A 25,277-nucleotide genomic window follows, 5' to 3' on the forward strand; every position below is an offset into this window, starting at 1 on the left:
GCAAGGGCGAAAAGCGATTTCAGAATTGCCGCGGCAGCTGATGGCATGCACCAATCCTAGCTTCGTGTCTAAAAACACAAAAGCTGTTAAACGGCGAACGAATGATGCAAACTGACGGTTCCTAATGTTTCCCTTCTGCCTGTCTGCTTCCGGCTGCAAGGCGGCAAAGCACACGAGCGCGTTGCCTCACCGCGGAATGACTGGTCATTCAGATAGTGGCTTTCAAACTGACACCAAGTCCTGGTAGGACCAAGACGTGGATTTCTTCAAAAGAACAAAACTCGCATCTCCGTCATCCAGCCCCTAACCCCTCGGTGACGCGGCCGATGTCTCGCGCATAGACTTCCTCGGAGAACGACGACAAACGTCAACGACGTTCGTTAACGAACTCCGGCAAAAAGTTGATGTCATCTAAGTCTTCCTGAGTCTGCGCAGCAAACACGCATAACCGCGAAAATGCCACACATTACCGCGCCGTGTTGTGAGAAACCAGCGAACAAAACACAAAAGTCCGCACAGGAGCTGTATTTCACGAGCCCCCTCTGCCGCTCAAGTCACTGCTGCGCGTCGTGCAAGCCTAATTGCAAAGCTGTACTGGACAGAAACCAACGGAGCTGCTGTCGCTCGCAAATTCACGAGAGAGCTGACTCGTCAACGCACGGGTTTTGAATTGAACTGCCGCCTTTATTTGTATAGCCCAGCTCCGCCGGCGGTCCAAGGAGCGCGCTCTCGCACCTCTACAACGGGCAGCGGCAGAATGGCGCTCTTCTCTGGCTTTCTCTGTGGAGCGTCTCAGGATCAGCAGATACTCACCTTTAGCTTCGGATGAGAGTCCAGATTAAGGAGAGTTGCAAGCTTCTTCGATATTGCTGCGTCGCAAAAACAGCACGCCGGGGAGAAAAACACGCATGAACGTTCCAGAGAATCACCCCGATCTCAATCTCGACATCGGCGGCAGGCACCACATCAGAGGCTTGTCGATTCGCATACTATTACTCCTACGGATTCAGAACGCTCGGAACCACTGTATCTTTCCAACGACAGGTTTTAAATCGCATTCACGTTCCCTACCGGGCTGCGACGACAGGCCGCAGGACGTGCAGATATCCAGAGCAGTTTGGATAATCACGCCATCGTCGGAAACGCCCAGCCGCGTTCTACCCGACTTGTAGTGGTTCAAAAGGGACGCATACGCTGCGGTTGCCGCGTAGTTAAGCTGTTCAGCAGTCCACAGATGCACAGGGCAAAGAACACCGTTTTCCGCACGACACCAGCTGGGACTCACTTTGCCCACACACGCCACGGCACGGCCTGTTGGTTCCGCAGTAAATTTGGCACGGGGTCCATCTCGCGAAGAAAGACTTACACATCGAGTCACCTTTACACACGCCCAGCCACTGCCTACGCACCGTTCAGCCAGTATTGTTGCGGCAATCCACATTTCGAAATGCCGAGCTAAAACGCTCGGGTTCATTGATTCCTAGCGGTTGGAAAAGAGAGCCGATTCGGGCGTGGCTGTTTGTGACGACTGAACCGGTTTGGAAGAAAAGCCGCCGCTCCCCGGCTGAGAAGGCGCACCTATCATCTGAGAACTACGGTAGCCCCGTGAAACCGGCAAAGGGAGAATTTCTTCCTGACTAACCTGCGCGTTGGTGTCCCAGCTGCTTAGTGCGGAGTTGACAGCTGGAGTGCGCTGCTGGAGCGCTCGCTCCTCTCTTTGCTGAAGCGGTAAATCCTGGACGAGCTGGCCGCAACAAAACAGAAATATGCAGCGAAAAATTGCGAGGTTGATCGGACCGCCGAAGAGTTCTACAGTCGCTACGGCCCATCTCTGGGCACTCGGGCACGAAACATCGCCTTCCTCGCCTAGGCACAAGAACGGATCCTCTATGGGTTCACGTTTTAGCGACCGCACGACGCCTGTGGGTCTCCGCAACAGCGCAACCGCATGCAGAATGCCCACATCAGCGCTCAAGCAACTGACCTGCAGCTCGTTGCTGTCCATATTGTGGAGATTCGTGCCGAGCTGTGTGTAGCGTTGGTGGCCAAGGCTATCTCACCTACCTCCAAGAAGCGCGTTTCTGCTTCGTTCAGCAGAAGCACCGCTCGACCGTCTTTTCCTGAAGGAACGCAGAGGGAGCAGCTGCGACAAGTCAAAAGACTAGAACTGACTGTGCGCTGTCCAAAACGGCTGCCTGGGGCGTTTACCCTTGATGGGGGGGGCGGGTGCCGAATGGAAGTGTCTTCCTCGAGAGACATCCGCCCGAAGCACTTAGCAATCTGAAGCTCCGGTCTAAACATCAGGTCTCTCTACCCCAAGAGAACTGTCTAGACGAGATCCGCTTACCTATCCGGCCAGTCCGACCGACGCGGTGTATGTAGAGCTCGCGCGTCAGCGGCGCACAAACCTGCAAGTCGCCACGACACGTCCATCGCGTTCCAGTGGCTTTCCTTGTGGAAAGATATCTAGCCGTACAGGAATCTGGCATTGCTACACGTTTTGTGTCGAGAAAACTGGGACCACCGCTCAGCGAGGGAAACCGTTGATGGAGCACTCAGTGTGAAGCCGCGGGCATCCGCGAAACGGAGCTCAGGGAAGACGCACCTGAATCACCAGCGAGACGTCTGGGTAGTCGACGCCTCGGGCGGAAACATCGGAAGAGAACAAGACACCTGAAAACCGCAAGCAGAGCAGCACGCAAAAAGAGATCACTGAAGGCGCCGCAGATAGGTCGATGAAGACTGTGCTGAAAGTCTCTAGACATGCTGCACAGGGGGACGCGAACCAACATCCGTACCCGCTCTGTCTCTGCTGAAACGAGACGCCGTGGCAGCTCTGGTGCTGCTCTCGCGGCGTCGGTGGATCTCGTAGACTCCGATCCTGTGCACATCACACACAGGAGAGCACAAAACAAACACTCGCCGATTTACAGGGGGAAAGACCGGTACTTCGGCCGCAGCCGTAAAGAGACACGCCTACCTTTGGGGCACTTTACAAAATGTAAAAAACTCTGCCTTCCATCTACATATACACCTATATACATTTATGCATGTGCAACCATTAGCCCACAACGCAGCTGACATGGCGTCACTGGAAAGGAGCTATGTATGGCGCAACGGCGACTCTTGCGTGCATGTGCATGGTTTGGAATTGAAGTCTGCCGTTCGCGTACTCGCGCGCGTTCACGCTGATTCACGGCGTCTTCCTATCTCTGCGACGCAAAAACTACTGGCGTCTGAAGATGACGGCTAGCTCCTGGTTGCAGCGAACACCTAGGCGACGAAAACATTACCGGAATTGCTCGCGGAAGAGTGATGCGAAGAACGACGTAAGTCGAGCAGTCGGAAAGAAAACTGAACGAAAAGACAGCAAAATCGTGGCAACAGCATTCTGGAGCAGCGAAGATCCAGACGGGGACGCCGTGCAAAACACGTGTCTCGCCGCAAGTCCACCGGCTTCTCTCAGAGAAGGTCAGAGCCCACTTCACCAGACCCTCTGTCTCAACTCCCGGGACGACGTGTTCAAGATCCAAGGCGAGAGCGTTGTTCGCGAAATCCTGCTGTGGCGGCGAGCAGGGACGGCACCCCGAAAGGACTTCTCGTGCGAGTTTTCAGGGCGCCGTGCAACCCGTACCTATGATTTTGTAGCTGTGAGGACGTCGCTCGAATTCCTCTGTCAACAAGTTGAAGAGAATCGTCGCTGTCTCCTTCGCGGGGTGCACGACCACGCTCTGCTCGACTCTCTCGTGTGTCGGTTTCTCGTCTGGTGCCACGCAGTTCTGTCGTGTGTCCGAGCGGCCGACACGAGACAGAGGCACACATCCTTATGAAGAAAAGGAGAAAAAGAGGACAGTTCACCGCCTCCCAAACAGACCACACGGTTTCCAACTCAAACGCGCCTGTCGTTGAAGAGCAGCTAGTCAAGATCCACAAAGATCCACCGCATCCCCGATTCTCCGACATTGCCGTTTTCCTCACGGAAAAAAATGGGACTCCTGCCTCAGGGTGGCGCAAGTGCGACTCACACAGGCAGCAAAACTGGACATTCCCTCGACATACACCCGCGCGACGAGCCTGCAAAGGTAGCTGTACACCGGAATCACTCGAACCGCCCAGGCCACCCTGATTCCACGGACGAGTCGCCTCCGTCCAGCCCCTCCCCCCACCCCCGTCTCAGAGCTCTTGTGCCGAAGCGGAAACTTACAAAAAAGCGATAGTTCGGTTTGAACAGACGCGAAGCGAGCTCTGACAAGAGACAGCAGGAGGCGCCGAAAAGCACGTGGCCGATACGAAGTGGGTGCGTTCTTGAAGGGTTGAATGAAAACACGGCCCCCAACAACCGCATCGGGCCTTCAACGACGTCAGGCGACCTCCCGTGTTTCCCCACCTCACAGCCACAGCACGGGACTGCGAAACCAAAACATGGTTGGTGTAAGCCTAACGGAGGACAAGGGAATCCGCTGTCCGCTCGGCGGTCAAAAAGCACCAGGCTGTATCCCAGATCCCTTCGCCGCGCACTGGAGACGACGGATACTTCCGGCGGACCCTCGCGACGCACGGTGTACCTTCCCTCGAGAGCGTCTCTTCACGCCTTGCGTGCTCGTCTGTTGTAGCCCTCGACCTCACAAGCAGCTTTTAAAGTTTCTTCGAAACGTGCGCTTTTGCCCTCATGACGCGGCCGAACTGACCTCTGACGTTATCCGGGAGCGTCGCCGAGAACAGCAGAGACTGCCGATTGCGGGGAAGGTAGGAGAAGAGCTGCTTCAGCTCCTCCAAGTGGCCCAACTCCATGAGTCTGCATAGACGAGAGCCGAAGGGAACCGCGAGCGGCGAAATGCCGCAGATGCATCGAGGAACAGATCACCGCATGTACGAGAAGAGTGACGTCTCTGTGTGTGTCCTTCCCTGCCACGGCCAACGTTGCCATATCCTGGGGACGAGCGCATCCCACCTGAGATGCCACGACCGGCCGGCTCTCGTTTAGTCTCCCGTGCGCGTTTTGACCGTTTTTGACCGTCGGACAGGACACGGTACAAAGCGGGGCATGACGACAAAGGCACCTAGGCTAAACATACACGATTAGATGTAGGTTTTCAGCGATTTTGCCACCCTGACTCCAGGAGAGACAATGACGGTCCGCCTTTTTGGGTCTGTTCGCGATGCGTCCAGCGCGTCGCCAGACTGTCGCTACACTTCCAGCAGAGAGATTCACGTCTCGTGCCGCGCATGGCTTTGAGATGTGCAAACACGAGCATCCTGGACGCCGAGCGACGTTCGTGTGTGCCACTCTATGGCAACTCAGCAGAGGTGCACAACCGGCTAAGGCGAAACCGGAGCGAGAGCTTTCTGTCCACGGTGGCTGTCTGCACAGGTCGGTCTGGTGCCCCAGCGTCAGCCGCGTCGCCTCCTCAGAGTCGCGGCAGGCACGAGGACGCCTCGGCGCAGAGATAGCGGAGAAAGACGTGCCTGTCTGCCTCGTCCAAGACAAGGATCTGAAGCTGTTCCAAGAGCGCCGAGAACATGAAGGTGTTCTCCAGGTGGTCAAGAAGACGGCCAGGCGTGCACACCAGAATCTGCGGCCTCCTTCGCTTCAAGAGGAGCTGCGGCACAAAAAATCGCCGCACCAGCGGCAAAGGCGAAAGAGTTCAACTTTGGGCGTCCCCTCGAGACAACCAGAGAGCGACCGAAACTGCCTCTGACGAGCGTGAAACGTAAGCGTAGGCCACCCCGCGGCGCTTGCTGCAGTGCTGGCCTCACACAGGTACACGCTTGCAGTTTCACTTCCGCGTCTGTGCCCTTTGAACCCGTGAGGCGCGCCGGTGCCAGCGGAGGGCCGACGTTTCCACGACACCGAAAGGCGCGTTCGGCGCGTGCGCCCGAAAGGTCGGCAGAAACCTCATCGACGAGAGCAAAACAGCAAAGCAAAAACACACACATCCCTCAGTCCGAGTTGCCGGGCCCCATCCGTGGGCACGCTGGCTTCTCCATTCGACGCAGTCTCTCCCTGTCGCCGTCCAGCGCAGAGATCTTACCTCGTCTGCCTTCCGCGAATTCCCTCCAACAAGCGCCGCGACTTCCACAGGATGGAACGCGACGAGTTGTTCCGCCTCTCGGAGAATCTGCAAAGACGCAGAGAGAGCGAAGCGGGGCCGCAAGCCCAGGACGACGGATCGCCTTTCACGTGAAGGTGGCGGTGATGACGACAGCGCTTTCAACATAGCACAACAACGCAACTTGGCATCTTCACACAGCTCACAGACGCAACAGCAACGCTGTGTTGCTCGGCTCGTGTTCCTGCGCTAATCGCCCCGTTCGCCGAACCCTTCGTGAAAGGCCCCGCGTCCCGTCTTCCCTTTTCGTGCATTCGGAATATGCGCTCTCTCCCTGTTCAATCTACCGTCAAGCAAATCTGTCTCTGAGGCCTCGTGGCGCTTTTCGTGCCGCGTGAGCATGCCTTTCTACCCGCCCCTCGTGGGTTCGGGCTTTACGCCTGCTCTGGACCTCCTATGCGTGGCGAGGACGAACACGATGTGCGTCGCATCAGACACTGCGCTGCGGTTGGACGCTCCGTGCTTCTGTGTCGTCATTCGGTACAAAGCCTGACAGGTTTCCACGGCACAAGAGAGAAAACCTTCAGTGCGGGTCTACCGCGTCTTTCCGCTTCGCCTCCGCTTCGAGGTTCCGGATTGCCTTGCCGCCGGTGAACACCACACGCCGTGCAGTCTCTCCCGAAGGACAGAGCGCAAGTTCGCACCTGAGCGGCGAGTTCCCGTGTCGGCGCGATAACGAGAGCTCCCACGCCGGTGGGCGGCTGCAGGAGCATACGCTCAATGACAACCAAGAGGAAGCAAAGCGTCTTCCCGGTTCCTGTCCTCGCTTGAATGAGGCAATCGCGAGTTCGGTCGCGAGGGGCGACCGGGAGGGATGCCACAAACCAGCCGGCGTCGGAGTCCCCCGACGGCGAGCCGCAGTCGCCATCGGCGGCTCGGTGAGGTAGGAGCTGAGGAGTCCCAAAACAGCCAAAGGGGGAGAACGGCGGGGTGAGCAGCGCGCGCGAGGAGAGGAGGCGCACCTGACCTATGCAGACGGATCAACGCTGACACAAAAACCTCGCAAGGATTTGATGTGGACTACATCCACCGGGCTGCTTCAGACCAAAACAATGTGGGGCAGACACCGGCATTCCGATGTCACCATTCCCCAGTTTCGGGGCACAATCTGACACACTGGGTAATCATATATATAAATATATATATATATATATATATGTACATATATATATATATATATTTATAAAACTATAAAAAGATATGCATCACATACGTGCGCATGTACACACATATACGTTTTCTAAAGTTGGGACAGATATGCCTTTAGGTATGTAAGTATGTGGCTAATGGGTTTCAACGTGGAAGTGTGCGTTGCGCGTCAGTTCTCCGCCTTCACAGCATTCTTCTAGCTAGTTTCCGTCGAGAAACGGCAGGGGCGGGGGGTTCAGGCGGCGAGAGTTCCTTTGTGTGTTGCGCGAACCTGAGGAAGAAGAAGCGCTTGCTCCTTCGTCACCGTCCGGTACCTCAGAAGAGACGTCAAGGCCCGATAGGAGCCTTCGGACAGGCGCCCTGCACGCAGAAGATCGTGGAACCTAAGTTCGTCGGATTCGTGCGGAGGCCCAGAAGAGCCGCTGGCCTCCTGGGTTTGGTCCGAAGATCCGCCCCCATTCTCGGGTTGCGGGCAAACCATCGAGGAGAAAGGAACGGAAAAAGTGCGAGTCGGAGAGAAACGCGAGAACAGCGATGCGAGCTCGAGGCACCGCGAACACGCGGAGGCAGGCGTCGGGGGACGGCTACGCCCATGTGACGCCGTTCGAACGCGTCCTCCGTCCCGCCGGCAGTAGACAGAAAGGCTTCTTTCATGGATTTCTCCTCCAGGCGCGCCGTGTATTTCTGTTCGCGTCTTCTCGGCGTCTCTCAGACGAAGGTCGTCGCCAAGAGCCGCAGAAAAGCGTCTTCTGCTGGCAGGAGATGCCGCGCCAAATCCCAGCTGCGGACCGGAGGCCTCCGCGAGTGTGGCGTGACGCAGAGTACGTACACCACAGCGAACGCGCTCTCTGGCCACGTACTCGTGCAGTTCCTGTTCCGCACTCTCCGGGCCGTTTCTTCCCCTCTTAGCCTCTGTGAAAAAGGAATTTCCATCTGACCCGTGCAAGACAGCGAGGTTGCGGCCTCGACAGCTTGTGTGCGTGATTGTCTGACATCTTGCGCTCGACCGCTCTGTGCGCTGCACACCCGGGCATGGTGCCGTTGCAGCGGGGATGGGAAGAGCCCCCGGCCGCGTGCCGAAAGGCGACCGAGGTCTGGGCTTGAAGGAAAGCGCCGCGGACTTGGATCGGCTGGGCAACGCAGATTCTTCACGGCGAAGAAGGGAGCACAGAAATTTCTCGCCATTCTGATCTGCCGACGTCCCGCCGCGGACAGGCAAAGAAACGCGCTCATGCTGCACGGGCGGCGAGGTTCTGCTCGGGCCACGGGGAAAGGAACCTCGTGGCGGAGCGGCTGGGGGCCGGGTCAACAGAGGGATCGGCGCACTTGTTTGCGTTGGGGGTAGTTGCGGGTTCCGTTGAAATATCGACTGAAAGCGACAGTCAAACCAGGCTGCGGATGGAAGATGGTCACGCGTGCGGGCGCCGCTGAAGAGCAGCGCCGGGACAGAACCAGAGAGCGAAGGAACTGAGAAGTCGGACCGCGAGTGTAACAGCCCGGAGCTTAAGATCCGACCGGCTGTGGAGGGCCTCATGATGATCCTCGTGGAGGAAACGGGCCAGGTCGGTCGAAGAAAAAGTGAGAAAGGCGAAATGGGGGTCCCTGCATTCCCGACGACTGGGCGGCCAGCCGAAACGCGGAAAGCCGTTAGAATAACGGACTGGACGGAACACACCAGAAAGAGACCGTTCCAGAATCCTGGTCCACCTTGAGGAACAGCGAGAGACGCCAAAACCGTCGAAACGCTTCGCGTCCGATCCGGAGACCTAACATCGCTCTGTTTGTTGCCGTGAACAAACCAGGACCGTCTAGTGATCTGAGGCTGGGTCTCATCCAGGGAGAAGGCAAGCATGAAGGTCGGGCAAAAAGTGCTAAGAATCAGCCTTGAAAGACTGAAGCAAGCATGATATCGACTCAACAATGTCTGAGCAAGCATCCCTGTCGATAGTGCCGGCTTTTCGCCGTTCCAGCTTGCCAGCGCTTCATCAGCTTCATCAGAATCGGCGAGATGAACAGAGGAAAAACTCTACAGAGTCCCTGACGTCCGATGCCGAGACAGGGCGTGGAAATGCAGACGAAGCGGTGGAGTGCTGAACCAAAAACACTGGAGACGAAAAACGAGGAAACAGAAGAGACGATGCTCGATGAATCCCTACTCGTCACGCGTGCATGCTGGCTGCATGCAGCCGCATTTCCACATGCGCACACGGCCGCTCTAGCCACGGAGACTGTCTCTCTCGCGCTGCCGGTAGGTTCGAGGCCGTCGAGGCGATCGAAGAAGACACGGACGTTTCAGTCTCGAACCCTCGGTGTCGCTTAACACTCCAGCGACAGAATTCCGTGGAACCCACGTTCGCAGCCAGCGGCAGGCGACGCGCATCGCGCGAAGGTCTATGTGCAGTCTGTCGCCGCGGAGGGTGTATTTCGGCTAAATCTGCACACAGTTATTCCCAAGAGAAAAGGGCGGTGACAGGCGTTCCGCGAAAGAGAGTGCACTCTCGACCGGTCTGTTTACCTCCAAGGTGTAAGTCAGGCACACCAGGAGGTGTAAACGCGACTGCTTTCGTCTCCGTTTTCGTGAGAGGTCTGTTGCTGGTGCCCGCGAAGATACTCAGCCAGGACTTGCGATCGCATCCACAGAATCCCTCGAGTTTCGCCATCGAGACCAGTTTCCTTTTCTTCAAACTCACGAACCGCCTCGTTACATGCAACATCTCACGGTTTTGCCTTGTCTTCCACCATGGGTGGGTGCGTCGCCGTACCCTGTCGGATGCCGCGTTGCGAATTTCAGCCCCGAGGGAACAGCCGCGCAGTTCTTCTTTGCAAAGTATCGGTGGCATGGTGTCGCGCAGCTCAAGAAACAAGCGTAGGGATGTAGCACATCTAAGCAGCGATCCGTTCACGCGAAGGCGGCGTGGGCGATGTCGATGTTTTTCAGAGCCTCCCCGGCTTACGATTGACCGCGTTCCGGCCGCAGAAAAAGACGCGAGCTGGAGTTTGGAATGTGTGTACGCCGGTTCCTCGAAATCCCGCGGGACTGGTCGAGTGTCTGTAACGGAATTCACGAACGAAACCCCACCAGGAACATCTGGCGCGTGTGAAAGCGTCTGGAGTTTCCCTGCGGCCTCCACCGGCGGAACCGCCACCGAGCAGCTTTCCGAAGCGTTTGTGTGTGAGCGTCTCCCACAGGCGCGTCTCGCGGTTTGTAGCAACGCCCCGTGCCGAGAAAAAGCGCCTAGCCTTAGCGCGAAGCCTGACTGATCTTTACCGGCCGCTTTTTATGTTTATCTGAGAAGAAGTGGAGGACCGGGAGAAACGGTCGTGCCGGCACGCGCTCCCGCTGTTTTCCAAGAGCGCAACTAAAGGGATACAAAAATATCGTACCGCACATACAGACAAGACGGCTCCAGGTGCTGTTAAGTCCCCCTCGAGTCGCGCTCACACACGAAAGCTTCATCCACATCGAACAGCCCCACAACTACGACACGGTCCGGGCGCAACGAGGCCCTCAAAGAAACGAACAGAAAGACGCAAGCGCCGCTCGACAGAGACGCGGTTTTTCGGTTTGCGACTGTGTTCCCCACAGACACCCACCCTGCACGCGCTTCATTCACACAGAAATCGGAGGATTGAAAAGAATGCCTATTTTTTTAAGTTCCTTGATCCATCGAGTGGGACAACCCCCCTTCTCGCGCTGTCCGTCCGCGGCGCGGGTCCCGCGAAATCAAGCTCTTTATGATTGCTGTACACCACCACCCCAATGGACTGCTTAAATCTCCCCACAAAACGTTGTATGAACCTAGGAACCCCATTTTATAGTGTGCGTCACGGGAGTCCAGTTTCAGTAAATCAGCCAGCAACGCACGAGAAGATTGGCGAGCGCTTGAGAGCGCCATACTCGTACTCGACAGCGCCGCCGGCGTCGTCCTTTTTAGCCTGGCCAGACTTGCTGCCTCCGCTGTCGGAGCCGTCTGAGGCAAACTCTGAGCCGTCTGTTTCGGAGCTGTCCCTTCTGGTCGCTTCCTCAGGAAAGCGATTCCCGGCTTTCTGCCGTGTGTGAGCCTTTTCAGCGTGACTCTCTGATTCGTCCCCGCTGTCGGTTCGTTCCGACTCCTCGTCAACATGGCCGCCGTCCCTCTTTCGTCCAGTGCTGCTGGTGGTTTCGCGGCTCAGCACTGCCGCGTCCGAATACAGTTTCTCTTCAGCCACTGCGTTGTCCACCTCAACTTCTTCAACGCTCGCAGGCGTCACGCTCCCCCTCTCAGGGCTTGGCAGGCAGTTCGCCTCCCTCGCCAAGTTCTCCTGGTTCTCTTGGACAAAACACGACTCGTAGGCCTGTCGCGTCTTCCCGCGGCTCGGCCTCCCTTCGGCCGCTGCACTTGTTTTGAAAGTTGTTCGCGCCATGAGGTAGGTGAGCAGCAGCTGGGGACAGTAGAGCCGAGCGCGGTCGAACGGAAGCGAGTACACGTACTTCCCGTCGACGAGGTACTGGACATAGACGCAGTTCCCGCCTTTTGACGGCGCGTCGCCATGCGCCGAAGCCGGCTGCGCTTCAGGAGCGGTCTTGGAATCTTCGCCGCCTGCGGCGTCTCCTCCAGGGCGGCCTGAAAGTCGCACGTTCTCGGTCTCTGCACTGCGCCGCTCGCGCTTCGCCGGCAGTCCAGATCCGTCCTCTCTCTCCGTCCGCGGCAACCTCCCGGGGGAGAGACCCTCGCAGGCCGGCGTGTCGCCGAGATGGGCATCGCTCTTGGGTTTGAGTGGGACGTTTTTGAATCGGAAGACCGACAGTCGCCCGTCCGTCAGGACCGTCTCGTCTAGCAAGCGACACACACACACACACACAAAGGCAATGGTTCGTCTCTATGGACAACGCGGCTTGCCATCTCGACGCTGCAAGGCCAGTCCAAGCCCCCGAGCGCGTCAGCAATCCACAGAGACGCCGCAGCTTCTGCGGCAGAAAGGCGTTGCTGTGATCCTCTCTGGCCGCGCCACGCTCCTGCCTCCTACAACCCTTCAGAAAAAAAGCGCCGCCGTCACGGAAGCAACAAGCAAGCGCTCAAATATCCTAGGAGTGTAGGGAAATCAAGGCTCCCTGCAAGGGCGTGCGGGGGCGTGGAGGTTTGTGTCGGGGGGCTCCTCAGTCTGATGTCGCGTTGCGCCTTCTTTGTAAAAGCCGTCGGCCGTCGAAGCAGCACGTGGACAGAGAGGCTGGGGGTGAAGATCTGGAGCTGTGTCTCCCGAACGCCACTGACGCGAGCAGGCGCAGTGCCTGAACTGCGCGGACCTACCTGGGAGGTGATGAGGCGGCGGCTCGGTGTCCGTCCCGTAGATAATAGGGTAAGGCAGAAGTTCGTCGTCTTCCCCACTTGAGTCTTGCTCGCGGTCGGCATCCTCCACGCCTGGCGCTTCCTCGCTGCCTTCATGCTCTTCTTCGTTCTCGTCTTCAGACGAAGCCTTTCCTCTCTTAGACGAACTGTGTGTCCTTCGCCTCTTCCCTGCGGGGGGGCGGCCCGCGCCTCGACGAGCCTTCGACTGGCCTTTCCCCGGACGCGTGGGATCAGCGACGTCGTCTTCACTGCGCCCGTCGTCCTCGTCCTCATCTTCAAAGGCGCTGCTTGACTCGTCGTTCTTGTGCGCCATCCTCCACCTGGGAAAAGCGTGCACATGCAAGCGGCACACACAGAGCGCGTTAGAGAAAGAGATGAAACGCCTTTTTTAAAGGGAGAGGTGCGGCTCCGTGTTTACCGTCGGTGCCTCTTTGGGAGAGACCTGGCAGTCCAGTAGACGTGGGAGGATCTGTGTGCAACGTGACAGACTCCCGCGCAGCAGGACTCCTCCAACGACCTACAGACAGTGCGCGCGGCACTCTAGCCCCAGAGGAAGACGACCGACCTCTTGACGCAGGCGCTCTCCACACACAAGACATATGTACCGCCCCGTCTCGCTCCGAACTAGAGAGCATGCAAGTTTCTCAGGGGCGACGCTTCACCTCGGGTGGAGTGGAGCGACGGCAGGGGAATCGGAGGAAAACGCGAGAGCCGACTGCCGCCCTCTCGTAAGATTCGACCGCGACAACACAATTGCAGCGAGGACGACACCCCACACTTTTTCGTCTTACTCCCTCTGTAGCCGGTCCATTTGCTTCCAGAACGCAGGCGAGCCCCGCAAGTTTGCCTGTACGCACAGAAGTGCGCAGCGTAACGCGTCGTTTCAAGGAAGCAGACTGAGGCACGGTTACGAAAAAAGTTTTTAGACGCGGAGTCGAAGCATCAGTTTATCGTGATGCGGAGAGAGGCAACTCCGGGCATCCTCCCTCTGCTGAGGTACAGAAGAGAGAGAGACAGCCAAACGCCTGACGGCTCAGCGCAGGATGAACCTCGCCTCGACTCCGAAACGGATCAAGCAAACGAACATGGCAACACACATTGCGCGAACCACCGCGGAAAAATCGGCGTGCAGTGCGGCCACGTACTCGCGTCTCCCATGTGTCCTCGTCGGAGTCGTAGCCTTTCCATCGCACTTTCCAACGTGCCTGAGGGAGGCAACTCACAGGCGCAAACACAAAGACGATCCTGTGCTCAAATCGGGGTGAGACGCTCGCTCGGGCACATCCTGAAGACAAGCAATGCAGCGACGTGTACCACAAGGAGTCAAGACAATCCCTTGGACGGAAACAGGCGCGGAGTCTAAGAAGAACGCTGAGTCGCCACAAAAAAGAGTTGCAACAGAAAAACCTTCGATTGGTCCGTTCGTTATGCCCCCGCCCCCCGCAGACGGCAGGTTGAGTGCTGGAGACGGTGCTCTAGGTCTTTGCTTCTTTGTCGCACAGAAGAGCCCTGCGGTCTGGTTTCGCATCCTCACCACCCCCCGTCGGTCCTCAGTGTATGCGACAACGTCCTCCACTTCGTATTCTGGTTCCTTCTCCACCTTTGGGTTTCCTCCAGAGGATCCCGACGCTTTGGAGGTCCGGCGCGCGTGCTGCTTCTTGTTTCCTGTAGCCAAAGCAAAGCCTCAAAAAAACACCTGCCAGGATCGGCAACTTTTGATGCGTTGCACCTGTTCCCAGGCTCACCATGCTGTGTATATACACTCGACCCTCTTGCTGCTGCGCGGTGGAACACGGAACAGAGGCATGCAACAGACGAGTCAATTTTGCGTCCACCAAGCTCTGCTGCCGACCAGTCTTTTTGAAGGCGTTCTGCATGGCGAGGCACTGCTGCCATGGATCAGAGCTCGCGTTTCGCCCCGCGGCTCTAAACGGAACGAGTTGGACCTTCCCTCAACACCACGTGTTCCATCAATTTTGCACACAGGCCTGTCTGAGCCTTTCAGAAAAACGCTTGCAGAGGCCGTCTAAGCGAGTTCGGTGCACGACAGAATACTGCGACGCGCTTAAAAAGAGTGTGCGCAGATCTACGTAGGCAAAAAACTCGGCACGGATACGGAAAGGGGAAAGAGCGACGGGGGCTGTGCGCGCGCGTACTCAACCGAAATCCAGCACATTTAGCTGTCTTTTAAGAAGTCCAGTGGACCGGCCCGTGTGCCGCAGCCGTACAGAACTTGGTTGTCTGTATCTCATCACTGGAGTCATATTCAGTCCCACGCTTAGCATTCGAGAGGAAGAAAGCATTCTTGCTGCGTGCGTTCGAACTCGCCTTCGCTCTCCATAATTTCGAGCGGAAAACTTCCCTTCGCCTTTCCCCATTTCCCCGGTTTGGATGCGGTTGCAACGGAACCCCGGAACTGGCTGGTAACTAACACTCGACTACGGGAGAAAGCGGTGTTCGCAATCGCTTCAGAATTAAGGACCCGAGCTTTTATCACGGAGCTTGGACTTGTCGCTGTACACAGACAAGACGCCTTCCTTTGGGAAGCCATTCCACGAAGTGCGCTCCTCACGAGAGGCTGTAGCGGCCAACTGACAGAAGGGATGATGTTGTGACGAACACACACAAGGAACGGAGCTCGAACGACGCAGCCCTCTGGGCTGGTGTCGACGTGGAGTGCGCACAAACGTCGAGGCACGAGAAATCTGAACGACGCGCCGGATTTTGCCACTCAGCACTGCGCTCGTTGGCTCCCAGCACACGAACGCAGCACGGCCTAACTCGATACGTACAACAAAACAAACGTTTTGCTGTACGTATACAGTTGAATCAAAAATTCGTCGACGGCCGCTAACCTCCGGAAACGCGCACCGCGGGTGTTTTCGTTCCCTCTGTTCAGCTCACCTCGTTCGCGGGCCATTCTTTTGCGATGTGTACAACCTGTTGGTCACGGGAGGGCAAAAGTGAAAACACTCGCCGTGCCGCAAAGAATTCGAGTGGATTCTACCCTCCAGTCCCAGGGCACGCGCGATTTCTCGCCCATCAAAAAGGCAGGGAAGCAAGTGGCGAACGTTTCTGGCGACGAATTTACACATTGACAATTTGAAAACTGCCGGCATGCACACGGCTGCTGTTTTCCTTGGAAACCCCGCTAGGAAGAAAGCTGGAATTGACAAGTTCTCAACGGCGCCTGGCAAACTTGATACGTGGAGTGTTCAGGTGATGACTCGGTCGGACGCTGACGCAGCATGCGGTTTCATGCACGGCAAGGAAAGGACTCTCGTGGTTGAGCCTCCAAATTTTCGCAGTGCGGTCCGGTGGATGCTCAACAGACACGAACGCTGAGGCGGCGGTGGGATTGGACGCACCGGCGGAGCGGACAGCAGGAGAGTGGAGAGGGTATATGGGCGGCCGGAAGTTCGGGACGGGCAAAGCGGTTGACACCAAAATCCGCGGAAGAACAGAAATCAACGATTTGTTCCGGAAAGACAGCAACTCGATGCTGTCAGTAGGAATTTACTATACTGTCGTACCTATAATGTTAAGAGGCCCGAACGGAAGAGCGAAGGACTCCGTGGTGGTTACAGCCCGTGTGTGTGCGTGCGTGTGTGCACGAGCATGTGCCAGGAACAGGACGGGCACTGTGTGGTAGTCGCGTGTGCAAAGGCGTGTGTTTAGAATCGTTCGCGTGGCGCTGCGGCAGAAATCTGGCAGCGTCAATGCCGAGAACAAGAGAGAAGGGTGTAAACACACTTTTTCGCCGCCACATTTTCCCAGGGGTTCTCGTGTCTGCGGAACCAGCGCCGTCTGGACAGAGAGAGAACACTCCACCGGCTAAGCACCGCTGGACGAGAGACATTGACAGCCGGAGCTTCGAGGTCAGCCACCAAAACACTTGAGCAAGCGTATTCGGTAGTGGGAACTGTACCCTCGACAGCATATAAACACGTGAGATGGGAACTCCTCGTGGCTAACTTTAAGTTACTACTCCTGTACCGCGTCTGGACGGAGCCGGAGCGTACGGCTGTGTCCGCGCAGCTGGCCGTGTCCATCTCATGAAAACGGCAATGGTCCAGTTTGTACGCACAGAAATCAAACCGCGTCACGCGTAGTTTGCTCCGCTTGGCGGATTGAAAGAACCGTGGCACGAGGATCTGTCAAGATAGTTTGTTGAAACAAAGTTGCTGTCGTTTCCCTCACAAACGTGCTCCCTTCAGCACCGATATCGATAAGCCGGTACAGGTAACAGATTTGACCACTAAGCGTAGTCGAAGATTGACGCCTCTAGGTTCACCTCTCCCCTCATCGTGACGTTACCCTTCATGTCGTAGTATCCTTCGCAAGCGGAATTCTTTCATTGCATGTAGCTCAGCTCCTAGGACACACGGGGAGCGGGACATGCCTAGTGCTTCGAGTCCCCGCCATGCTCCCGAATTACATAACGTTATACGGTTACGACCGTTGAAAACGCTCATGCATGCAGAGTCCAGGGCTACCTAGTGCTACCGAAGACTGCTGACAGTGTTTTGAATGGTTTATACCCGCTCACGGGCGGCATCTGCGCTTGTTGTTAACGGCGCCTCTGGAAGTCGGCGGATGACGTCTAAGAGCTGGAGCAGGAAAGAAACTTGCCACGAGTACGGGATGGTCGAGAAAGGCGGCACCTGAAAATCCGAGAAAACACGAAGGCTTTCCTCAGGCTCTGAGGGAAGCCGCTGTTGGCGACCGTTCCGCGCGCAACATGCGACGACGGCGACACGGATGCTCCGTCGCGCATTGTGTGCCCGAGACGCACAGAGAAAATCACGCAACTGCCTCAGAATAGTCACAGTCGCTAGTATCGGCTACGAACGGGAGGGGTTAGAAAAAATTTGGGGGAGGTAAGCTCGTGGGACCTCTGCACAACTTGCACTGACCGCTAACGCCCTGCTTTCTGCTTCAGACCGGAAAGTCGTACGGTAAATAAAACCCGTCGACAGCCGCTGTCCTGTCTCACATCACAAAGTTCGGAAGCAAATACCACCGTAGACAAGCAGCTCATGACCGTCTTTCTGTGTCAGTTCTTAACTCACGTGAACAAACAGGACTTCGGTGTCCGAGCCCAAGTTTTCCAGAAGCGACTGGTAGCTGAACGGCAGACACAACAAAGAGGAGCCCCCGAGAGCGCTACAGTCCGTGCGCACAGCGCAGGGTTTGTCTCACACGAGTTCTAAAAAGCACAGCTATTCAAGTGGGTAGGACACACGCACGAAATGGAGGCAGTGCATGCGAAAAACTGAGTGCCTCGTAAGACGGTCATCGAAATTGCATGTGAGTGACAGCACTACATACATCTGAATAGAAACAAGCACGTAACACTCTGGCCGCACTGTGAACAGCGCCAATGATCACTACAGTCTAGCTGAGCCCAAGATCTCCAGTACGCTCATCAACTGAGACGACCGAGAATACAGAAGAACACACACATCTTCACCGACAGGCAGGTCAAGTCTTTACACATATCTCCGTGCTCGCATTTATTTGAAGTTGGTCACAACTATCCTGGGAAACCGCAGGCACGAGAACCTTTCTTCGTGGCCTTGTTTCTCCTACAATTTGCAGTTCCCGCTAAAACTGCCTTTAGTTGCCAAATGCGTCTAACTGATCCGCTAAGACCTCGATGAACCCGCGTTCAAGTCCACTGTGCGTGCGGTACTTTTTTCTTGTCTCCTAGTCTCTGTGCCTGCTATTTTCTACGTTGCCTCGCGCTCTCACATGCGTCCACTTAGTAGCCAAGTTTTCTTGCTCTTGTGCGCTAGATGTGTCGAGAGTCCTCGTCGCTCGGTGCGGAATTGTGGTTCGCTAAGGGTTACTGTTTGTCATCCTGAAGTGCGCTGTGGACCGCGAATATGCGACAAAAACCCCCTCTCGTGACTCTTACTACAAGTAGTTACAGACGAAGCGTCCAGCGTAGGTGGATGTTTTGCAAGGAAACCCACGCTCTTGGAGGGCGGTACAGATCTCCTGTGACGCGAAAGAAGGCACACAAAGACACACTGCGGAGCATGAGACCCTGCTGCTGCGGATTTTTTCTCGAAGCGTTTACGTGCCTCGTGGCATTCGCAAGCGGGGGTGGACTTCGAAAGCACTTGATGGAATATCTGAAAAAGGGATCGAACGGACTGACGCTGTCATTTCTGGGGGTCATCGCTTCCCCCTGCGAGTACGAGCCCCAGCATGTCCCGCGTATTTGCTCCTTCGGGAGGCGAGAGGAGCGTCCGTGTCGCGTTTCGAAAAGTAAGGATGGGTGACTCAGAGCTCCAGCGGGATGCGTCTTTTGCTTCACCTCAAGGGGAAGGCGGGTGACGAGCCTGTCAGGCCCGGTATCTGATATTCGCGCCTTCTCCGGACGAAAGCCGCGCTGGTCCGGAATGCAGAAGTCCGCCTCTGATAGGAACAAGGACCAGCACGCACGTTAACTACGGGGGATCTTGTGCCGAGCCGGAGTCGGTCCAACACGCATCTCGACATGAACCAGGAGAACCGTCAACGCGTAAAGCTGTGCCTTCTGCAGTTTGTCAAGGCAAGACAGAGAAATAGACACATCCTGGGACTGCGCGCAGTATCCCAGACGCTTTGCTGGTGCACTATGCGAACAGCACCGCACGGCCGACCAACTACGTCGGCTAATGCGGAAGAGAAGCGTCTGGAATGTCTACGCATGTCAAGACCGCACACTGTTATACGTACGGAGACAGACAGCACCGAAGGGAAGGATCGCCCGTCCTACAGGTAGAAACGATGGGGCCGGTTAGAGTCTACCACGGGGAAGAAGAGTGGAGATCAGGCTTCCTCTTTAGGGTGTTAGAATCGAAACAAACCCTCACCGTTGACGGCGACCTTCTCTAGCTCGAAGGCTGTCGCAGCCTGATTGAGACCCAAGTGAAATGCCAGCTTCTTCACGACCCGTTTTTCGTCTGCCTCAGTCTCGTGCTCGTCACCAGGCTTTCCTTGAGATCCGTTCTTCTCCGAGGCCGCTGCCTCCACCATCGGCGTGTCCGCCTGGACTGGCGACGCTGCCTCCGGCAGCCCGCGCATCCTAACAGGGCTGTCTGTGTCGCCAAGTCTCTGCGTTTCACTGCTTTCCACTTCAGCAAGTGTCTTTCCCAAGCGGTCTCTGATCCCGTTTTTCGCAACAGCGCTGGGTGACACAGTGGGCGTCTTCACACCACTTTCCTGCGCCGCACCGAAGGCCTGCAAACGCGCGCTGTCTCTCACGTCGAGGGAGCGGAGTCGCGTCTGCCGTTCCGTCCAAGAACTGTTCAAGCGAAGCGCCGCGCCGATTCGTGGAGCCGCTTCCTTCGCAGCCGCTGCGGCCGCTTCGAGAATTTCCGCGCCGCACAGGCGGACACCGGAAGAGATGAAGTGCACAGGAGGCGGGTTCGTAAATGCCCGCGTGATCACTGTCTCCTCCCCGCTTTGGCTCCGAGCCTTGTCAGCCGCAAACACACCGTCCTTGGCCGATCTCGAAATCTCCGCGACAAGAGCCTCCGGGCTTCCCGTCCCGTCGCTGTTGATGTCAGCAACGTTTCGCCGTGTTGATCCGCCGACGATGGAACCTTCTTGCTTGCCACTCTTTGGAGAAGACGCGGCGCCGTCGTCGGCCGCACACGAAGTGGCCAGGTCCTCGAAAGACACTCCCGACTGGACAAAAAAGCCAAATTCCGCCGCGTTCGCAGGCTGTCCACTCCGCATCGAGCCCTCCGAGCTGGAGTATGGAGAAGGCATGCGCTGTTCCTCGAATCCAGCTTCGCCGTCCTGCGCTCGCAGAAGCGCTCGCTCCATGTGGGACACAAGGCACGCCGTGGGATTCTTTCGCACCGATCCGAACGGGCCGAAACCGGTGACATACGCGAGAAGAGTCGCTCGGGGGTGTCTCTCCTCGCTTGGCGCGAACGGAAGACTCGAAGCCGTCGCTGACGCAGACTGACGAGAGCGGGGAGAAAGGAGCGTTTCTCTGGGCGGCGCATTTTCATTCTGAGGAAGCGAGTGTGCCATGGCGCTGCGTATATCGGCGGTCGGCAGGTCAGGGAAGACGCGGCGCTGCGGCTCTGGAGAGGCTTCAGGAGCGCGGGTCTCACGCTCGTCTGCTAAAAACGTCGCGGGTTCGCTTTCGCCGAACGCAAAGAAAGGAACTGCAGTCGTCGTGGGGACGTCTTGCTTGTCAGAACGAGAGGACGAAGCGTGGGCTCCTCCGTCCCGTTCTTTTTCACCGTCCGTCACCGCGAGCTCAAGACCGCCAGCGGAGGGCCTTTGTGCAGCGCCAAGAGAGCGAAAAGGCATGCGGTCGGTGGGGTCACGGGTAAATTTCAGAGACAGGTTCGGGTGGGGAGACGCGCGAGGAGAAATCGTCAGATACGCGTCAGACACTGAACGAGCGGCGAGCAGGTGCGAGCGACGCACGGAGTGGCGAGGCGGGAGACGTGAGACAAGTCGGCGCTGCGTTGCGAGAACGTCTGTTTTGAGTGAGGGACGAGTGCCTTTTCGCCGTTCTTCGGCTCTCGGGAGACCAGAAAAGGGACGCGGAACGTCGGCCGGAGGCTGTAGAAAGGACAGAGGGTGACCGTCAGAATGGACACCAGGGAGACGGGAGGCAGGTTTCGAGGGAAACGGAGACAGGGTGAGAAAAGACGGAGGAGACTTCGAAGAGTCGCGCGTGCGAATCCGACTGCGCTTCCTGGCGGCGTCGACCCCGCGCCAAAAACTGCGAGCGGCCTCGACGCGGGCTCCGAGATGCCGAGCCCCGGCACCCAGCGCCTGCAAATGGCCGCAGTGAAGGAGAAGAAGCACGAGCAAAAAAGAAGAAAAACGGACGAAATCTCCAAAACGGTAGTCAGATGGGCGAAGTCGCGCCTGCGCTTTGCCAGTTGCTTCGCCCTGTGTCTTTGCTTGGTACTGGACCGCTCCCCGCTCGAGGCCACACATTTTTGACGGCAGGGTCTGTCACTTGTAGGCGCTTCTCACAGAGATGCGCAAACCCGTAAGGAAATGAAACGAGAAAGACGTTCACCGGCAAGGACAGGCCAAAGGCAATCTCTCGAGATCCAGACTCAAACACCGAAGGCGGAAACCAATTTCCCGCTCGCCGGTGACCCCGAGTAACCGTCGCACCGACGAAGCGCCTCTCTCTGGGTCCCCAGAGAGGAACGCTTCCCGTCGTGTCTCGCGTGGCCCTTTGAGTTCCTGTGCGTTTCCCGACGAACTGAATCTCCGGCGCAATTCAATCTCTCTGGCCTTGCTCAGCACGCGCAGTGTCGCGAGAAGACAATCCGCCGCTACAGGTTTTCGCGCCATGTCTTGCGGCGAGCCTGCAGCGAGCGACTCCTCAACGGCATGGAACCGACCTGCGGATCTAAACACCCGTCCCCTGTCCATGGCGGGACATCTCGCGGCTGTCGTTTCCCCACTGCAACTGCGCAAGACAAACGTGTCGAGAATTCACGATATCCTGCAGAGACAACGTGCATCAGGGCCCTGCTACGCGGTTGCAACGGTGTGCGCCCGCGGCTCAGAGTGAGTGAATGCGAAGAAGATGCATGCGCACAGACAGCGCCGCTGTCCGGGAGTTGAGAGCTCAACCGATCGTGGAAAGGGGAAGCGCTCGCCAAGTGCTTGCGGAAGCGAAACCGACCCCGTAATTTTCTAGCACGAAGACGTTCATTGCTCTGTGACAGCGGATTCGGCAAACTCTCTCCCCAAGAACCCTTTTTTTCCTGCCGGCCAGCCAGAGCCACTCAGTCAGCGGAAAAACAAGCGCTCTCCCGACACCGCCAGGTGTGAGGCTCGGCAAGACCTATGACGAGCTTTCCTCGTCGCCTCTGCGACACAAACCGTGCCTCGAGTCCAACAAATATCCGCCGCGAGAAGAAGCGGCCCACTGCCTTCTCTCTCGGTGATATACGTGTACTCTCGTTTCTCCTTATATATATATATATATATATATATATTATAGATACACATGAGTATATGTAATGATACATATATGAAAATGTGTAGATGAGTATATATATGAGTACCTATCTACACGTATATATATATATATATACAAGTCCCCTTACGTCGTCGCTTTCCTCCTATCTACACAATGCAGCGCGCTAGGTTCAGAGCACAGGGCGTCAATGTGTTGCTGGCCGAAGCCGGCCGAAGCGTCAAGAAGGAAAAGACCCTGGACTGGTCAAGACGCCTCTGCAGCGCGAGCGCAGAAGTACAGTATGATGGTCAGCCTGAAAATAGGTTTGCCGTACGTAGTCTACAACAGGTGTACCGAGAGGTCTGAAGTGGAGAATGGCGCCGGGTTCCCATTTCCATGGCGCGCTCCATCTAAACGACTTGATCCCGGTATTCGTGTCCCGCGGCAACGATCTCTGGGCCAGACGTTAGAGCCGGCCGCTGGCGAGGGCGATTGCGTGAAGTGGTAAAAGTTTCGATCCTAAAGTCGAGATGCCATTCTGACAGACGTTCCTGCAGCGTGATCCTGTAGATACGCATCAGCAAATTGATTCGGCAGCAGAAGTAAAAAAACGGGGCAAAAGCATCTGCTGCGTTGTTCGTTGGAAGATCCAGAGGAGTTGCACACCCCGGTGTTTGTGGGAAGGTCAGCTGAGGCTTGCCGCCGTTCAGAACGGAGGAAAGACCCGATTTCAGCCAAAACAAATGTATGCTTCTAATTAACTCAGCCTGGGGGTTGTTTGATATTTATCACAGTTCACAAGTTCGCCTTGTACGCATTTCCGCGTTGGCGTTCATACTCCACTTCGCTGGGAACAGTAGCGCAGCTGCGTTGTCTTTTGCGCGAGCCTCTTATCACCAGCGGCTGTCTCCGACCGTTTCTGCTCACCCCGCTATGAGAGATGATCTCGCTTTTTCTGTAGATGTGCGAACGCTTGGCTTTTCTGGAGGCTCTGCGAGACTAGCCTGAGTGAATGAAACAGCAACAAGTTCTACACAGGGGGAACTTTTTGAGAAGAAACTTTTCTCGTCTGGGGCCCTCCGGGCCCACACGCCAGAACAGGACGGATCCGCGATTGCTCGATGTCGAGCAGCGTCTGAACTTCCCCCGAAGAACCGCATCAAGTTTCTCTTCATTCTTCACACGCGGCGAGACACGGCGTCGCGACACACTGGCACCTCGTTTCGCAAGGCGCCTTCCCACTGCTCACCTTGCAGAATCCGTGCTCCGAGATGTTCCCACCCGCCGTTACGAACAGGCACGCGTCCCCTCGAATCTCACACAGTATCTTCTCCCTCACCATCTGACTTCACGAGCAATCATCTGAAAACCTACGAAGCGAAGCCGATCTCTGCTTTTATCTGGTACAGTGTCTCGCGTTCATCTAGATCCCCATTCGTACACGTCTTTTACACTTCGCCCCGTTGTCTTCCCCACGCGCTTGTTAGCAAGATGGCGCGGCAGGGGCTTCAGACGCTTCGTGACGCCTCTCGAAGACACGTACTGTTTCGGTCCGTCTTTCTGGCTGTCTTTTCTTCTGCCCTGCACGTTTGTTCCGAGCGCGTGTGGCCGGAGGGCAGTTCGCCTCCGGCAAGCTACTTGCTTATCGTTGAACCCGAGGGAATCGAGACTCCCCGGACACAAGAAGTTTCGTTGCTGGCTGGTCAGAGTTTCGCTCTTGTAGATAAGACAGCGAATGGGTTAGAGTTTACTCCGGCCGCTTGGGACACAACCGCCATCGCGTATGAGAAGTCTGAATGCCGGTTTGACCAAACGGTTTCCATCGGTTCGCTCTTTCCTGCGGCTACCTCCAAACTCTGGAGTCAGGTGTCTCCTCAATCCGCAGAGATGGCAGCGGGGATTAAAAAGATCTACAAATTCGTCACGCCTCCGACAGAGGAACTTCCCCGAAAGGCCGTCAATTTCTGCCTCGTAGCCTACAGCAAAGACGCCGCCGCAGCGAGGACTGCCAGCGAAACCAAAGGAGCCACCGCCAGGCCGGGTCTCACAGTCGTTATTCACGCTTCTGCTTCACGAGCCTCCTTCGGCGTCGCAATGGCCTCTATTCTGTCGACTCTTTGGCTTCTCACTTTCTAGCCGGCGTTTTCGACCTTCGCAGAACCTGTAGAACAGGAGCGAGTAACCAGATATACGCGTGTACAAATAGAGAAATAAATCGTGGACTGCGTGGGAAGATCCGAGTGTCCAGGACAGCACACTGTGTCTCTCCACTCACATGGCTTCGAGGCGCCAGGTGCCAGGCGCTACAGGCCTCTCTGTCTGTAACTCTTTGCCGATCGAAATTTGCACAACTACGCATTGTACAGTGCTGTGTCCAGTCCCATGCGGAACGTAGCGTTGCAGAGACCCTCAGCTCCGCAGTTCTGTACACCTTGTCTACAGCCTAGCCTTTTCGAAGTCTCTGCATGTATTCACTCGAGCACTTTGATCCCGGCAGTCACGTGCTTAGGCGAAAGCAAACTGTAGAACACACCCAGAGATCACACACGCGAAAGGAGTCACGTGGCGGCGTCGACGTTAAAGAACCCGCAGATCCACGACCAGCGACCGGAGCCCGGGGTTTCGCGGAACCGCCCAAGTGCGCCAAAACTGGCCTCGCACTGCGACACTGGCAAGGATGGTGTAGGAACGGGACGTTTGTCAAGGGTCGTTTTTCCCGTGGTGGATCAGCGGCGATGCATG

General features: G+C 56.6%; 3 protein-coding genes across 3 annotated transcripts; 1 reads left to right on the forward strand and 2 right to left on the reverse strand.

The window, feature by feature from the left end:
* Positions 1-367: 367 nt before the first annotated feature.
* NCLIV_037910 (hypothetical protein) lies at positions 368-7,740 on the reverse strand (the record flags this gene model as incomplete). Its single annotated transcript, XM_003883991.1, has 16 exons — positions 368-427; positions 814-869; positions 1,072-1,216; positions 1,643-1,744; positions 2,065-2,120; positions 2,348-2,408; positions 2,606-2,673; positions 2,799-2,881; positions 3,294-3,354; positions 3,635-3,779; positions 4,205-4,245; positions 4,689-4,795; positions 5,428-5,600; positions 6,033-6,119; positions 6,755-7,000; positions 7,531-7,740. The coding sequence occupies 16 exons, from the start codon at positions 7,738-7,740 to the stop codon at positions 368-370; spliced, it is 1,701 nt and encodes a 566-aa protein (XP_003884040.1).
* A 3,368-nt stretch (positions 7,741-11,108) lies between these two features.
* On the reverse strand, positions 11,109-21,550 carry NCLIV_037920 (Pyrrolidone-carboxylate peptidase,related; the record flags this gene model as incomplete). The annotated part of the gene is made up of 10 exons (XM_003883992.1): positions 11,109-12,073; positions 12,548-12,906; positions 13,378-13,433; positions 13,732-13,791; positions 14,121-14,251; positions 17,136-17,250; positions 17,659-17,713; positions 18,507-18,589; positions 18,912-19,012; positions 19,453-21,550. 10 exons carry the CDS (start codon positions 21,548-21,550, stop codon positions 11,109-11,111), a joined length of 4,023 nt encoding a protein of 1,340 aa, XP_003884041.1.
* Positions 21,551-24,026: 2,476 nt separating this feature from the next.
* Positions 24,027-24,671, forward strand: NCLIV_037930 (conserved hypothetical protein; the record flags this gene model as incomplete). Its single annotated transcript, XM_003883993.1, has 1 exon — positions 24,027-24,671. The coding sequence occupies one exon, from the start codon at positions 24,027-24,029 to the stop codon at positions 24,669-24,671; it is 645 nt and encodes a 214-aa protein (XP_003884042.1).
* Positions 24,672-25,277: the final 606 nt, after the last annotated feature.

Source organism: Neospora caninum, chromosome VIII (assembly GCF_000208865.1).
Source record: "Neospora caninum Liverpool complete genome, chromosome VIII".
NCBI lineage: Eukaryota > Apicomplexa > Conoidasida > Eucoccidiorida > Sarcocystidae > Neospora > Neospora caninum.